The sequence below is a fragment of the Schistocerca gregaria genome, chromosome 3 (genome assembly GCF_023897955.1).
Source record: "Schistocerca gregaria isolate iqSchGreg1 chromosome 3, iqSchGreg1.2, whole genome shotgun sequence".
Lineage (NCBI taxonomy): Eukaryota > Metazoa > Arthropoda > Insecta > Orthoptera > Acrididae > Schistocerca > Schistocerca gregaria.
The window spans coordinates 927,555,742-927,572,389 of NC_064922.1; the positions used below are offsets into that span (position 1 = coordinate 927,555,742).

The 16,648-nt window shown below is 42.7% G+C and overlaps 1 protein-coding gene across 1 annotated transcript in view; it reads right to left on the minus strand.

Moving 5' to 3' along the window:
- LOC126355709 (facilitated trehalose transporter Tret1-like) overlaps positions 1 to 16,648 on the minus strand; it is a 63,031-nt gene that overhangs the window by 26,485 nt on the left and 19,898 nt on the right. The window contains exon 4 of the mRNA XM_050006076.1: positions 5,002 to 5,310. Within this exon, the coding sequence (XP_049862033.1) occupies positions 5,002 to 5,310 (309 nt within the window). The remainder of the gene's footprint in view (positions 1 to 5,001; positions 5,311 to 16,648) is intronic.

The window sequence follows — 16,648 nt, forward strand, 5'->3', positions numbered from 1 at the left end:
GGATGATGTCGTCCAGGATACCGAGCAGCATACATAACACACGCCCGTTGTGCATTTTGATCACAGCAGCCATACATGAACACGATATCGACCTTTTCCGCAATTGTTAAACGATCCATTTTAACACGGGTAATGTGTTACGAAGCAAATACCGCCCGCACTGGTGGAATGTTACGTGATAGCACGTGCTTATACGTTTGTGAATATTATAGCGCCATCTATCACAAAGCTAAAATGTGGCCCAACTAAAACATTCATATTTCTTTACGTACTACATGGATATGTGATAAAAATGGGGGTTCCTATTTAAAAACACGCAGTTGATATCCGTTTGAGCTATGGCTGCTCCATCTAGGGGCCCACCATAGCGCCATCTGGTTTCCACGTTCAAGCTAGACGAGTTTCGTTCTTTGTAGTTTTTTCGTTTGATGCTTATCTCTTGAGATATTTGGCCCGGTCACTATCAGTGGACCACCCTGTACATCAAAATAATGCTCAGTCTCTAGAAGCTGAAAAGTGTTTCATTTTCTGTTTGATGTTTCACTTTTCGGAACCATATTTTAATTTGTTGTGCAGTGTATCTTTGTTTTGCAATTAGCAAATGAAAATAAAACGATCTTTATCAAAAACACATGATTCAATATTTGTTAACTAACATTTGCGTTTGCAATGGTCAGACACCAAATGTGATAGGGTTGTACGTGTGTAGATAACACTGCTGATGCCAGAGGTGTGGGATGGTCGCTTCGTTGCGCATCGTTGACAGCACGACGCTACGCCACAATTACTGAAGAATTACGTATGGGCTGGCTTGCGTATCCCTTGGCTGGTTGCGAAACCAACCTGAGGCTGATGTCGCAACACATTTGTTAACAAATAAGGAATTGAAATCAATATAAAAAGGAAGTTATAACCAGTCAGATTTGAACTGTCGACTTTGCGATTACAAGACCCATACGCTAGGCACTTCGTCAGAGGAGATTGTGCTAATTATGTAGAAATGTTTTGTGCTTAACATAGCTCATCAACTGGATTATAATTCATCTTTGAACTTGGGACCTTTTTTCCAGAATAAAGATGTCCGTAAATACGTGTACGAAGAACACACAATCAACTGTAGAGCTCATGGTGTCGACAAAAGAAAAGGAATACACTGCTCGCAGACGTAAGCGTATGTTGACGACGAGAGTGCGCCAGAAATCATACTAAGGTAGTGGAGTAAATGTACTACACTCTTGGAAATGGAAAAAAGACACATTGACACCGGTGTGTCAGTCCCAACATACTTGCTCCGGACACTGCGAGAGGGCTGTACAAGCAATGTTCACACGCACGGCACAGCGGACACACCAGGAACCGCGGTGTTGGCCGTCGAATGGCGCTAGCTGCGCATTTGTGCACCGCCGCCGTCAGTGTCAGCCAGTTTGCCGTGGCATACGGAGCTCCATCGCAGTCTTTAACACTGGTAGCATGCCGCGACAGCGTGGACGTGAACCGTATGCGCAGTTGACGGACTTTGAGCGAGGGCGTATACTGGGCATGCGAGAGGCCGGGTGGACGTACCGCCGAATTGCTCAACACGTGGGGCGTGAGGTCTCCACAGTACATCGATGTTGTCGCCAGTGGTCGGCGGAAGGTGCACGTGCCCGTCGACCTGGGACCGGACCGCAGCGACGCACGGATGCACGCCAAGACCGTAGGATCCTACGCAGTGCCGTTGGGGACCGCACCGCCACATCCCAGCAAATTAGGGACACTGTTGCTCCTGGGGTATCGGCGAGGACCATTCGCAACCGTCTCCATGAAGCTGGGCTACGGTCCCGCACACCGTTAGGCCGTCTTCCGCTCGCGCCCCAACATCGTGCAGCCCGCCTCCAGTGGTGTCGCGACAGGCGTGGATGGAGGGACGAATGGAGACGTGTCGTCTTCAGCGATGAGAGTCGCTTCTGCCTTGGTGCCAATGATGGTCGTATGCGTGTTTGGCGCCGTGCAGGTGAGCGCCACAATCAGGACTGCATACGACCGAGGCATACAGGACCAACACCCGGCATCATGGTGTGGGGAGCGATCTCCTACACTGGCCGTACACCTCTGGTGATCGTCGAGGGGACACTGAATAGTGCACGGTACATCCAAACCGTCATCGAACCCATCGTTCTACCATTCCTAGACCGGCAAGGGAAATTGCTGTTCCAACAGGACAATGCACGTCCGCATGTATCCCGTGCCACCCAACGTGCTCTAGAAGGTGTAAGTCAACTACCCTGGCCAGCAAGATCTCCGGATCTGTCCCCCATTGAGCATGTTTGGAACTGGATGAAGCGTCGTCTCACGCGGTCTGCACGTCCAGCACGAACGCTGGTCCATCTGAGGCGCCAGGTGGAAATGGCATGGCAAGCCGTTCCACAGGACTAAATCCAGCATCCCTACGATCGTCTCCATGGGAGAATAGCAGCCTGCATTGCTGCGAAAGGTGGATATACACTGTACTAGTGCCGACATTGTGCATGCTCTGTTGCCTGTGTCTATGTGCCTGTGGTTCTGTCAGTGTGATCTAGTGATGTATCTGACCCCAGGAATGTGTCAATAAAGTTTACCCTTCCTGGGACAATGAATTCATGGTGTTCTTATTTCAAGTTTCAGGAGTGTATAACAGTGTAATACTGGATGGATTATGAATTTACGGAATATAAGGAAATAATGTTTAAGACAGACCTTCTTTGACAACATACCATCAAAATACTGTACCACAATAGGCTCCAGAACAACGTGGAAAGAATAGAAGTTTCCACAACTACTTACAACACTTAAAAGAAACTGTTTTGCGGTCAGCATAAGAAGCCCTTGTAGAGGGTGAAAAGAAGAAGAAATATGTAAAAGAGTTTTCCAATGAGTTTGAAGACATTACTGTGATATGAGATGGTTGTGTGACAAGATATCAGAATCAAGAGACTTATATGTCAAGATCAGGCAACAGGCTGGAGAAAAATGCAGACAGGAACGGGCTGTGCAGGACCCGTAGGCTCAGTAGGATATAATAAGTCTGGTAAAGCTTGGAAAGTTATTATAAAATAAGAAATGTCAACGATTGCAAGAATATTATAAAAAAGTTGCTGCTTCAGAGTGGATATGAGATTTTTCAAGGTTATTGCAGGTAAGAAGGTTGAACTAGAAAAGAGAAGAAGTTAATGTCTTAGGAGAAAACAATAAAGAAATAACAGAGGACCATATCAAAACAGCGCTGTCTGAAGAAAATGTAAACAAAGCCCCAGGGCCAGGAATATACGAATGAAGTATTGGGGAAGTGTTGTGATAAAATATCTGTGGAAACTTGCGGGGAAAGAAAAGAGGTGGGAGAAGATTCACCTGCTTAATGAATTGTTCATATGTCTCCTCGATATACAAAAAAAGTTACAAGACATTACGCACAATTTATAGAGGAATGAGTTTCATCCCAGCAATAGCTAGGTATTTTTCCAATATTTTGAAAATAGAAAAGTGTGTCAGATTTAAGTGAAGGTCCGAATGGTTTAAGGAAAGGACGATCACGTCTTGATACCATTCGCTGTATCAGCCAATTATTGGAAAAAATACAGAAATAAAAATAAGTGTGTATGCATGATCGTTGTGGGCCTTCAGAAAGCGTATGACAATCTTCCTATACTATGCAGTGAGAGGAGTTGTTTTGAGAGAGAAATGTATGGTTTAAAAAGTTATACAACAACACGAAAGCAGTGATTAATACGACAAACAAGGTTACTCGAAATATTTTCCTTTACAAACGTATGAAACTAGTTTGTGGAATGTCACCGTTCCGATTTAACATTTATTTGGGATATACATTGAATGGCCGGTACAGGAAATGCTGAGGCATTAGTTGCGGATGACTAGCTAATATTCTCTCAAGATGAAAAGGATGTGTAATACATGACGAGGAAGTTTGAATAGGAATGTAACAAGTGGTGTTTGGGAATAAATGTGACAAGACAGAGTGTATGTGTATGCAGCAGGATTGGTGAAAATTACACAGAGGAAGGAGAAATAAAATCCTGCGAATACTATAAATATTTGGGACAATAATAGATAACTCTGGCATATGTGACAAGGATGTTAATACGAGAATAGCAATGGGATAGAGAGATACTAAAATTTTGCATGGGATTATATGGAATAATGATATTCGGCAGAACACAAAGAAAAAATAGATTTCACTGTGTGGTAGAGAATATAATTGTACGTGGAGGTGAGATGTGGCCTCAAATAAGAAGAATTAGGGAGAAAATTAGAACAGTAGAAATTGACTATATGAGAGATGGCTGCAGACAGTGAGGCAAAATAGGATATAAAATGAGGAAGTACAGGGGTGAATGGAGATAAGTCCTCCATAGCAAAATCTTTGAAGACTAGAGTACTTTCGTGGTACAGGCACATACAGTGAACGCTTCACCACAGGTGGCCAAGGAAGATTTTTAAAATGGGAGCCGCCTGAAAGAAGAAGGAGAGTATGACCAGCGCTAAGATGGGAAAAACACACACAGGATGCAATAGAGGACAAAATATAAGACCAGGTGACTGCAGTAAAAGTGGCCAGCGGAGGTCAAAAAAGTCAAAGAAGGAGAAAAATGACATAAAGTCTATGAGTAGGAGTGGGTGTCGTTCAGAGTGTATGCTGCACTGTTGCAAGACTTCCTTGCCCCATGCAGCACTGCCAAATTTTCCTCTCTCCATCCACTTCCATCTTCTTCCCCCCTCCCCTTCCTTCCTCCCTAGATCTGCCATGTTTTTGGGGATTGATGGAGGATGGTGGAGGAGCAGGTGTTGACCTTGGGGGAGGGGAGAAGAAATCTGATAACAGTGCACCCTAAGCTCATAATGGCATCCACCTCCTTTCTTCTGTGCACCAATGTTTACTGCAGTGGTACAGGTACAAATTAAACGTGTGCCATAAGGATCGGCTGTATGATCACAGCAGTGAAACATGAATAAGCGACAAGTGCTCACCAGGGCGACGGACATGCCAGTGGAGGAGAAGATGAGCAGTGGCCTGCGACCCAGGCGGTCCACCAGGAAGGGCGTGATGCACGACTCAATCAGCATGGTGCCGTTGACGATGATGGGCGCCACACGGCTGTCCACGTCGCCGCCAGCGGCGTCGAAGATGCTCTGACTGTAGAAGATCACCGCGTTGATGCCCGCCAGCTGCTCGGCGCACACCACCCCTAGCGAGATGACCAGCGCACGGCGGCACCTGCGGGACCGAAACAGGTCCAGCACCGACGCCTCGTTCTCCCTGGACTCCTCCACTGCTCCCTGTAAGGAGAAACCATCATGTCGCCCCAGTCAGCAGGTCTCAAAACTCATGACGAAAAGGGTATGCTGCCATACAGGGTGTCCAGCAAAGAACCTCTGTTTTCTTTCTGATAAACCGAAAACAAAGATCGATAGAAGAACACAAAAAACGGTACGTTTATTGTGAAAACTGTAAGAATTTTATGCGGAAGTTTCGAAATAATAGTTACAAAAGCTGCTCCCAGATGGTGCTGAACGCTATACAGCTCGTATCAGGATGCATAAATAAGCTTGTTCTCTGCAAGAGAGATTAACGATTCAAGTGCGTCCAGCTTGGTAGAATAGTTCCGGCAGTCAGTGTCTTTCATTGTACCCCACAAAAAATAGTTAGAAGGAGGGATTCTATTGGCGAAGTATTAGTCCGGAAGAGAAACACCTGTTCGGTATCATGTGATGTGCCCCCATCTCGGATGAAGTGTTTGGTGCCTGGTTGGTCCTACATCATTTGCTATGTGGCGACAAACTGTTCGGAAGCTGTTACGTAACGTTCACTATTACTCGATTCTTTGATGAAGGAAAGCCGGGTAATACCTGTCCTGCATCCTGCTGCCCAAACAGTGACTGTGGGAGAACACAGTGGTTTCGCTTCCCACAAATTGGAACTTTCGGAACACCAAAGTCGTTTGTTTTGTTTATTCGAGGCTCCATTCAGGTGGAAATGCTCTTCCTCTATGATACAGACCCCACATCAAATGTTCCATTATCAATCTGTTTCGCGAAGTCGTCCCTTTGTCGCACAGGCAGTAAGGGTATGACTCGGTGACTCGGGATTTTGAGAGAAAACCCGCGTAAACTGTTTCTCTGGAACGCTTGAAGACAGTCTCTGCTGCAGTTCTTCTTAAGGATGTCCTTGGCTGTTGCTGAACAATTACAGAAAATGTGGTGACATTTCCAAGAGTAACCGCACTAGGTTTGGGACCGAATTAGCCATTAGATCGTCAGCCACGCTGCCTGTCGGCTTGAATCCGGAGAAGAGGTTTCGATTTTCGAGTAGCTGTCGCATAGTGTCTATTTGGAACGTTACATCGTGCTTTAATCTGCGTCTTGTTGCCGTAATACTCTATTCTAAGTTGCGATATTACAGCTATAAAATATCACGTTGTTCAATGGAAAATCTGATTCCAATCTCTTCCTTCGGAATGCTAACCTCCTTTCACGTTTCAGCGTAGGAACTGTTCGCTAGAGGCTTCGTGATATTATTTATAGGTACTACTACGTCGAAACACCTGTGTATAAAATTCTTACAGCTTTAACAACAAACTATCGATCTTTGTTTTCATATTATTTAATTCTAAAATAAGGGAGTCCTTTCTGGGCACCTCGAAGAAGGGAGCATAATCAGTAGCTTACTAATGTAAACATAGCAGAAGTATAATTTTAAACCATGAGTACAAGAAAGATGACAGAAGTGACCCACGTTATAGGTACTATTACGATCAGTGTGATGGGAGGTGCAACGTCGCCAACTTAGCAAGGCGTAGGATACACTTAGCAGTGCCAGTTGTGTTGACAGTTCGAGCGGCGCGATCTGTTACCCGACGAATTTGTAGCTGTTCTGAAGCGAATAGCTTGAAGTGTTTCCTTCAGTTTAGAAATAGAGTTGATCTCACGATGGCTTAAGTCAGGGGACTGCAGAAGGTGATATAGCTGTAAATAAATAGTTGCCACTATTAAAGTTCCATCCCTCGTACATGGAGTTCGAAATCAGATTTTAAGGTGCAGAACGTTTACAGCGGCAGATACGAAGTCTGATCGTAACTTATAGGTTACGAACTGCAAATAAATACCGAAGAAATTCACAAAAATAAGAAATTAAGGAGACAGGTCCTGTATAAGTTGAAATAAGCAGAGGTTGTTAAGAGTTTCGAAGGAAGCATTAGGCATCGACTGACTGATACAGCGGTGCGTAGCGCAATGAAAGAGCAGTTGGTAGCCTCCAGAGGTCAAATAATCAGGGCAGCAGAGAATCAATAGGTGAAAGGACAAAAGCCAGTGGATACCCTTGGAAAACAAACGAAATATTCACTCTGAGACAATATAAAAATATAGCAAATGAAGTTGGCAAAATGGAATACATAGGTCTGAAAAATGAGATTGACAGAAAGTAGAAAATAATGAAGCACTATTGGATAGACGATAATAGATGAGAGCTTTATTAGAGAAAAGGTAGACACCGCCTATAGGAAAACTAAAGAGACCTTTAGAGAAAAGAGAAGCAGCTATATGAATATCAAGAGCTAAGCCAATACTAAGCAAGAAAGGGGAGTCTGAAAGGTGGAAGTCATGCGTAGTACAGATATACAACGGCAATTGACTTGTAGATAGTATTATATAAATTGAGGAAGAAGAAAAAGAGGAATGAGTTGAGATACGATTCTTCTAAAAGAATTTTACGGAACACTGAAAAAACTTAGTGGGAACAAGGCGCCTTGAGTAGATGGTATGCCCTCAAAATTATTGAGATCCTTAGGACAGCCATCCGCGACAACACAATTACACCTGGTGTGTAGCATATATGAAACAAGAAGAAAACCTCAGAAGTAAAGTAATAATTCTAATCACAAAAAAGGAGAGTGTTGACAGGTGTGACTTTTACCGACCCATCTGTTTAATCATTCATGTTTCAAATTACTGACACGAATTACTTACTAAAGAATTGATAAACTGGTAGAGGCCGATATCGGGGAAGATTAGTTTGGAACGCAGAAAACGCAGGAACACACGATGCGATATTGACCCTACGATTTATTTTACAAGGTAGGTTACACACAGGCAAACTTTTTCTACAGTACTCGTATATTTAAAGAACGCTTCTGGAAGTGTTGATTGGAACACACTTTTAATTCTGAAGACAAAAAGATAAAATACAATATGCTGAGCTTTATTTACAAGTTGTACGAATACCTAGCAACAGTTATAAGAGCTGCAGGACATGAAAGGGAAGCTACAGTTGAAAAAAAAAGCGAGATGGCTGTAGCTTATCCCCTGTGTAATTCCATCGGTACATTAAGCAAGCACTAAAGGAGACTAAAGAGAAATTTGGAGAGGGAATTAAGGTTCAGGGAGACGAAATAAAAACTTAAAGGTTTACCGATTACATTGTAATTCTGCATGAGAGGTTAAAGGAATTGGAACAGTAGTTGAACGCAATGGATAACGTCTGGAAAAGAGTTTATAAAATGAACGCCTTATTCTATTTATTTATATACTTATCACTCGGCCGGTGGTCTAGAGGACAGAACCATCGACTCCGCCCGTGGAAGTCACGAGTTCAATAATGGACAGAGAAGGACTTTTTTCATCATCTTAATCGCTCTAGGACAGCCCAGCCCTCTACTCAGTTTACTATCTAATTAGTACCGGGGATCTTCCCCGGAGGTGCAACGCAGCATGAGGGATAGACTCGCCACCCAGCCCTCCTAATGCCACTGCAAGAAAGACCGCACAGTACCTACAGTCAGCCCAGTATAGTCCGGTTACGCGCTCTACGCCATCGACTTGCCTTTACCATTTAGCTATCGGGCATTATAGGACCATGAGAGCCATAGCTACTTGGTGGTGGAAAGTATCAGTATATACGTGGCAGATTGCTTATTAGAAAATTTATGAACAAAAGAAAGTGTGATGTACGTACACAGACTGAAGCGACGAATGAAAATTTGTGCCAAGGCCATCTAGTATCATTTCATTAAAGCACCTATGTCTGGGTTTCAGGCAGGATGCCCCGTTTCGTTCGATACTGAGGTGCTATTCCAGTAGACGTGGAGAGCCTCGGCAATGCTGTTCGAATTTTGGGAGGATATCAAGTGGGCTGAGGGGTGAGTGGGTATTTAGATTGAGGAGAGAGGCATGTTAGGCTAGTCCATGCAGTTGTGAAGAGTCACTGTGCCAGAATGGTGTAGTCGTTAGCACATCTACGTACTATATAGATTAGATTAGATTAGTACTTGTTCCATAGATCATGAATACGACACTTCGTAATGATGTGGGACGTGTCAGGTTAATAAAAGGTTTCTATACAAGATTTTACATTACACAAAATATTACATGATACTTAATATTTTTAATTTTTTTTGCGTGGGCGGTGGGGAAATTACTAACTTAGTACATCCTAAAATTCATCTAATGAGTAGAAGGAGTTGCCATTAAGAAATTCTTTTAATATCCCTTTAAATGCTATATGGCTATCTGTCAGACTTTTGGTGCTATTAGGTAAGTGACCAAAGACTTTTGTGGCAGCATAATTTACCCCCTTCTGAACCAAAGTTTGATTTAACCTTGTGTAGTGAAGATCATCCTTTCTCCTAGTGTTGTAGCCATGTACACAGCTATTACTTTTGAATTCGGATTGTTAATAACAAATTTCAATATATATATATATATATATATATATATATATATATATATATATATATATATATATATATATATATATAGTGAGGCTACAGTGAAGATCCCTAGCTATTTTAAATAAGTGTCTGCAGGATGATCTTGGATGAGCTCCAGGAAATTATTCTGATTACACGCTTTTGTGCAATGAACACTCTTTTACTCAATAATGAGTTACCCCAGAACAGAATATGATGCCATACGAAAGCAGCGAATGAAAATAGGCGTGGTAAGCTAATTTACTGAGATGTATATCGCCAAACCTTGCAATGATCCTAATAGCATAAGTAGCTGAACTCAAACTATTCAGCAGATCTTGAGTATGTTTTTTCCAGTTCAACCCCTCATCAATGCATGTTGTTGTTGTTGTCTTCAGTCCTGAGACTGGTTTGATGCAGCTCTCTATGCTACTCTATCCTGTGCAAGCTGCTTCATCTCCCAGTACCTACTGCAACCTACATCCTTCTGAATCTGCTTAGTGTACTCATCTCTCGGTCTCCCTCTACGATTTTTACCCTCCACGCTGCCCTCCAACGCTAAATTTGTGATCCCTTGATGCCTCAAAACATGTCCTACCAACCGATCCCTTCTTCTAGTCAAGTTGTGCCACAAACTTCTCTTCTCCCCAATCCTATTCAATACCTCCTCATTAGTTACGTGATCTATCCACCTTATCTTCAGTATTCTTCTGTAGCACCACATTTCGAAAGCTTCTATTCTCTTCTTGTCCAAACTAGTTATCGTCCATGTTTCACTTCCATACATGGCTACACTCCAAACAAATACTTTCAGAAACGACTTCCTGATACATAAATCTATATTCGATGTTAACAAATTGCTCTTCATCAGAAACGCTTTCCTTGCCATTGCCAGTCTACATTTTATATCCTCTCTACTTCGACCATCATCAGTTATTTTACTTCCTAAATAGTAAAACTCCTTTACTACTTGAAGTGTCTCATTTCCTAATCTAATTCCCTCAGCATCACCCGATTTAATTTGACTACATTCCATTATCCTCGTTTTGCTTTTGTTGATGTTCATCTTATATCCTCCTTTCAAGACACTGTCCATTCCGTTCAACTGCTCTTCCAAGTCCTTTGCCGTCTCTGACAGAATTACAATGTCATCGGCGAACCTCAAAGTTTTTACTTCGTCTCCATGAATTTTAATACCTACTCCAAATTTTTCTTTTGTTTCCTTTACTGCTTGCTCAATATACAGATTGAATAACATCGGGGAGAGGCTACAACGCTGTCTCACTCCTTTCCCAACCACTACTTCCCTTTCATGCCCCTCGACTTTTATGACTGCTATCTGGTTTCTGTACAAACTGTAAATAGCCTTTCGCTCCCTGTATTTTACCCCTGCCACCTTTAGAATTTGAAAAAACACCTAGAAATTTTGAATATTTTGCCTTAGCTACCAATATCTGATCGAAGCCTATATTTATTAATGGTGTCATTCCATTTACTGTGTGGAACTGTATATACTGTATTTTGTCAGAGTTTAATGAGAGCCCATTTGCAGACAACACTTAATGATATTCTGAAAAACATCGTTTACAATTTCATCAGTTAATTCTTGTCTGTTGGGTGTGATAGCTGTACTTGTATCATCGGCAAAAAGTACCAGCTTTGCATCTTCGTAAACGTAGAATGGCAAGTCATTAATATACCGGTATATTAAGAACAGCAGAGGACCCAAGACCGAATCTTGCGGCACCCCATCCATTCTTGATTGTTCCCCAGTTTGATAAATCACCTGTTTCACGCATATTATGTGAACTGCTTATTTCAGCTTTCTGCACTCTTCCAGTTAGGTATGATTTAAACCATCTGACCGCTGTCCCATTCATACCATAGTACTTGAGCGTATCTAGAAGTATTCCATGATTTACTGAGCAGGAGCCCTGGGTTTGAATCCCGGCCTTGGTACAAATTTTCATTAGTTGCTTCAGTTTGCATATATAATTCATAGATGTCTGAGAATTCAAAATGTTTCTGGACCTACAAAGATTCAATTGATAAAAGAAAGTATGGAACTGAGAATACATTCAGAAAATTTCTCTTCCTGTATGCCTACACATATATTAACATGTAATTTATATCATTTCTAAGTGCATAAAATTGTATATTTGCTATGTGCAACGGTAAAGAAAGAGGCCAGAGAGAAGTGAACAGAGATTATTATCGTGTGTAAGCGAGGGAATGGCGTATATGTAGCAGCAGCTTGATGGACTGTGCTTTCGGTGTACGACGAAGGCTGCTCTCGATGCACAGCACTGACTCTGAATTTAATGGTGGGATAGATGAAAGTTATTCTTGTTATAATCTATTATATCCGAAAATAATGGTTTGAAAGCTGTTCGGACAGTGGAGTAAAATGTTTGGTGAGTGGACTGTTTTCGGCGTATAGCGAGAACTGTAAATCTAATGAACGTCGAAATCAAAGCGATTGTCGTTATAAGCTATGTTCTCAGAAAGTAATAATATGAAAGCCACAAAACCGCAACAGTGAAGTGACAAGTGGTTCAAATGGCTCTGAGCACTGTGGGGCTTAACATCTGAGGTCATCAGTCTCCTAGAACTTAGAACTATTTAAACCTAACTAACCTAAGGACATCACACACATCCATGCCCGAGGTAGGAGTCGAACCTGCGACCGTACCGGTCGCGCGGCTCCAGACTAAAGCGCCTAGAACCGCTCGGCTACAACGGCCGGCCATGAAGTGACAGGTTTATCACATGGCTTCATAAGAGACTTTCTAACGCTTAAATGTACATTTTATGTTAATAAATTCCTGTTTTTTCAGAAATGCTTCTTATCATTGAGAAGGTTACAATGTTCCCGTCAAACCTCAAAGTTTTTTTTCTTCTCCACGAAAATCACTTCCCTTTATTTCTTTTCCTACTTTCTCCATGTACAGATTGAATACCATTAAGGGTTGACAACAGCCTAGGCTGAGTCCTCGGTTCCTTTTTATGCCTTTCAACTATTATAAATACAGTCTGGTTTCTGTAAAAAAAAAAGTAAACAAGCCTTCGCTCCCTGAATTTTATCCCTGCCACCAACACAATTTTCAAGAATATAGTCCATTCAATGTTGTCAAAGGCTTTCCCTAAATCCGAAAATCAATGAACGTAACCTAAGATAAACCATGCGGTCAGAATTGACTCGCGTACTCCTAAAGCTCTCTGGAAACCAAACTGACCTCCCCCGATGTCGGCTCCTGCTGGTTTTTCCATTCTTCTGAAAATAATTTGTGACAATATTTTGAAACCATAACTTACGGTATTACACTGACGTTTGGGTAGGATTTACGACTGTCGGCACCTTCCTTCTGGGAACCGAAATTACTACGTTCTTCCTGAAGTCTGAGAGTATTTCGCTGTCTCATATATCCTGCACATGAGGTAGAATAATTTTGTTCTGGCTGTCTTTCCCCAGAATCTCAATCATTCTTGAGAGAACGTCGTCTATTCCACAGACCTTATTCCCACTTGGCTCTTTCAATGCCCTGCCAAATTCTTCTTGCACCGCCTTTGTCTTTACCTACTTCGTCTTCCTTTTTTATAATAACGTCCTCAAGTTTTGTACGTTTTACAGACACTGTAATATAAACGGTCTATGTAATCTTTCCATGTTTCAGTTTTCCTTGCATTACTTATTATTGACTTCCCATATGAGCTCTTCATATTAATACAGCATTCTCCCTTTTCACGAAAGGTCTCTTGAATTTTCATATATGCAGCACCTATCTTTACCCTAGTTACGCATGTTTCTACACCCTTGCATTTGTCCTCTATCCATTAATGCTTATCCATTCTGCACAGTCTGTCAGTCTCATTTTTAGACGTCTGTATTCTCTTTCGCCTGCTTAATTTTCTGTATTTTTATATGTTTTCCTTTCGTCAGATAAATTCAATATCTGCGGTTCATAATGAATAAATTACGATCACAGTCCTTATCTGTTCGAGGTAATATGTTACCGTTTAGAATCCGCAGGTCTCTTCCAAGTACACAGCCTTTTTTCGTATTTCTTAAAAAAAAGTGTTAGTTCCGAGTAAAGTACGCATTATGCAAAGGTCTACCAGCTGGCTTCCTCTGTCATTCCTTTACGAGTACGGTAGTCCATGTTCTTCTACTATTTTTCCTTCTCACCTCACTTACAGCTTTCGGGCTATTAGGCAATGGTCGATGAATAAAACTTTCTCCTAACGTTTCCTCTCTAACTGCGGGAGACATCTTCAGAGGTAAAATGGCGAACTGCAATCAGAACTCGAGGGGCGCCGAATATATAATTAGTGCAGAGGGCACCATATTCTACCACCTGACGTCGGCAACGAGATTATCGCTGGTAAGCCCAGCTTTCTCTGTTGAATGTAGGAGTTAGGAGAAGGTTTTATACATCGACCACGGTCTAATAGCCAGGAAGTTTTAAATGATATCAGCACCAGCCGTGAAATATTGTATATTGTATTTTTCTTTCTCTTCCTTTTCTTACTGTTGCAGTCACCTATCTCAAATAAATTTTCTTCTTCCTTAACTATCTGAATAATTTCCTTTCTCACATCACACGTTCTTTCAGCCTGTTTATCACTTATACTATGGCTGATATTGGCTTTGTTTTTATTTTGACAATGATAATCATTTCGTACCCTGTTCATATTAGCTTACCAGACTTCCTATTTTTTCATGATAAGGCTTACTCCTGCAATATCTGCATTCCATTTTGTGTTTATAGTCATGTACTCAGCCAACCAGAAGTTCTCTTCTTCCTATCAGAGCACTTCACTAATTCCCACTATACCTAACTTTAACCTATGCGTTTCTTTTTTTAAATTCTCCAACCTATCTTACCGACTAAGAGATCCAGCACGCCACGCTCCTACCAGCAGAACGCCAGTTTTTGTGTTTGCTGATGATGACAGACTCCTGAGTAGTCACCATCCTGAGATTCGAATGGGGGACCATTTTATCTCCGGAATATTTTACCCAAGAGGATACCATCATCATAAATCCATATAACAGGGTTGAATGCCCTCGGGGGATAAAAATATCAGCTGTAGTTTCACCTTGCTTTTAGCCATTCACAGTATGAGCACAGCGAGGCTGTTTTGGCTGGTGTTACAAGACTAGTTCAGTGTGTCACCCAGACAGTTCGCCCCTCCAACTACTGGAAAGGTTGCAGCTCTTCTTCAGGAGCCACGAGCTAAGTACATCAAACATATGGTAACATTCGATATATGAGGAGAAGTGTGACCGGGCCAAAACTTCAGCCGGTGCGTTACTGGACATACATTCCCTGTAGAAAACTACCCTCTAGACCCAAACCATTATGACCACCTGGTTAAGAGCGCGCTGGTCCTCATTTGGAATGCATTGCTGCAACGAAAGTATGTGTCATGGGTTTAACGAATCCTTGGTTGTGTTCTGGAGGTATGTGGCACCAGATGTCTACGCACAGGTCATGCAACACACGTACATTACGAGCCGGTGGTTTGCGGTCGAGAAGCTACCTCTGAATAGTGCCCCATATGTGTTCCATCTGCTTCAGATCAGGCGAATTTGGTGGCCAGGACATCGACATGAGTTCGCTATAATATTCTTCCAACCACTATAGTAATATTCTGGCCATGTGACACAGACACTTATCCTGTTGGAAGATGCCATCGCCTTCGACGTAGACATTAGCAAGAACAGGTGCTTTGATTACTACCACAGGTCCTGTGAAAGAATAGATGGTTACCCCCAAATGCATACCCACAGCCTTGCGTCAGTGGCTTGTTGCTTATTTCGAACACCCGCTCGCCTTGATGAAGGCGTGTCGAAATACAACCATCGACCTGGTGCAACAATAAAAGTGATTAATCCGACCGGACGGCACGTTCCCATTGACGCATGGTCTAATATCAATTATGGCGTGTCCACTGCAGTCGTAACTGACTGTGTCGTTGGGGTCAACGTGGCAACATGTAAGGGTCGTAATAACTTTCATTGAGCGGTGCGCTCCGGAACACTTAGGCCTGGTTTCGTGGCTTCACGCTTCAGGCGCCACTTGGTGGCCCATGCCTCCAGAACGGCGCATGCCTTCTGCAATCGGCGATGTACGATGTCAGTTCTCACAGAGCGAGCGTAGAACGAGGTGTCGTGCCAACAATAACCTCTCTGTCTTTGGGACGTGGGGGCATACAGGGAGTGCAGAAGGGGTCCAAGGATAAACCCCTGCGGCACTGCCGCTTGTACTGCTCTGGCTGTCGAGATACCATCTTCAGCAGTGACTTGAAGGTCTGGTCACAAAAGTTAGACGCGGTGAGTCTGACATGTGAGGTTGGGAGCCCCAATAGAAAAGGCTTGTAGAGGGGGCCCTCTGCCGCATTCGATCAGAGGCCTTGTATTTTCCCATTTGTAGCCCGTGCCGTCCATAGAACGATTCCCGTTCTCTGATCCGACTATATGCTTTCCTCAACGCGTCCTGAATCCCCAACGCCAGCAAGCGACATTCAGTTTCGCGGCGGATAGAGGTCAGTGTTTAATGCGACCCCCAGCCGTGAGTTGAGGGGGTGTGAGCTGTATAAATGCCGCGCGAAGTGGCCGCGTGGTTTAAGGACACATGTCACGGAGGTTTGAGTCCTCCCTCGGCATAGATGTGTGTGTTGTTCTTAGCATAAGTTAGTTTAAGTAGTGTGTAAGTCTAGGGACCGATAACCTCAACAGTTCACAAACATTTAAACATTGGAGCTGTATAAATATTATCGGCGTTATTCGAGTCCTTCTCCATATCGCTGAAGTGGTAGGATATTAGAGTGTCTTCATTTCATTCTTTGTTTCTGTTTGGGAAAGCTTATTTGAAATATAGGGCATTCAAAAAGTCCCGCTACAAACTTCCAGGACTTGTAGAGGGGAG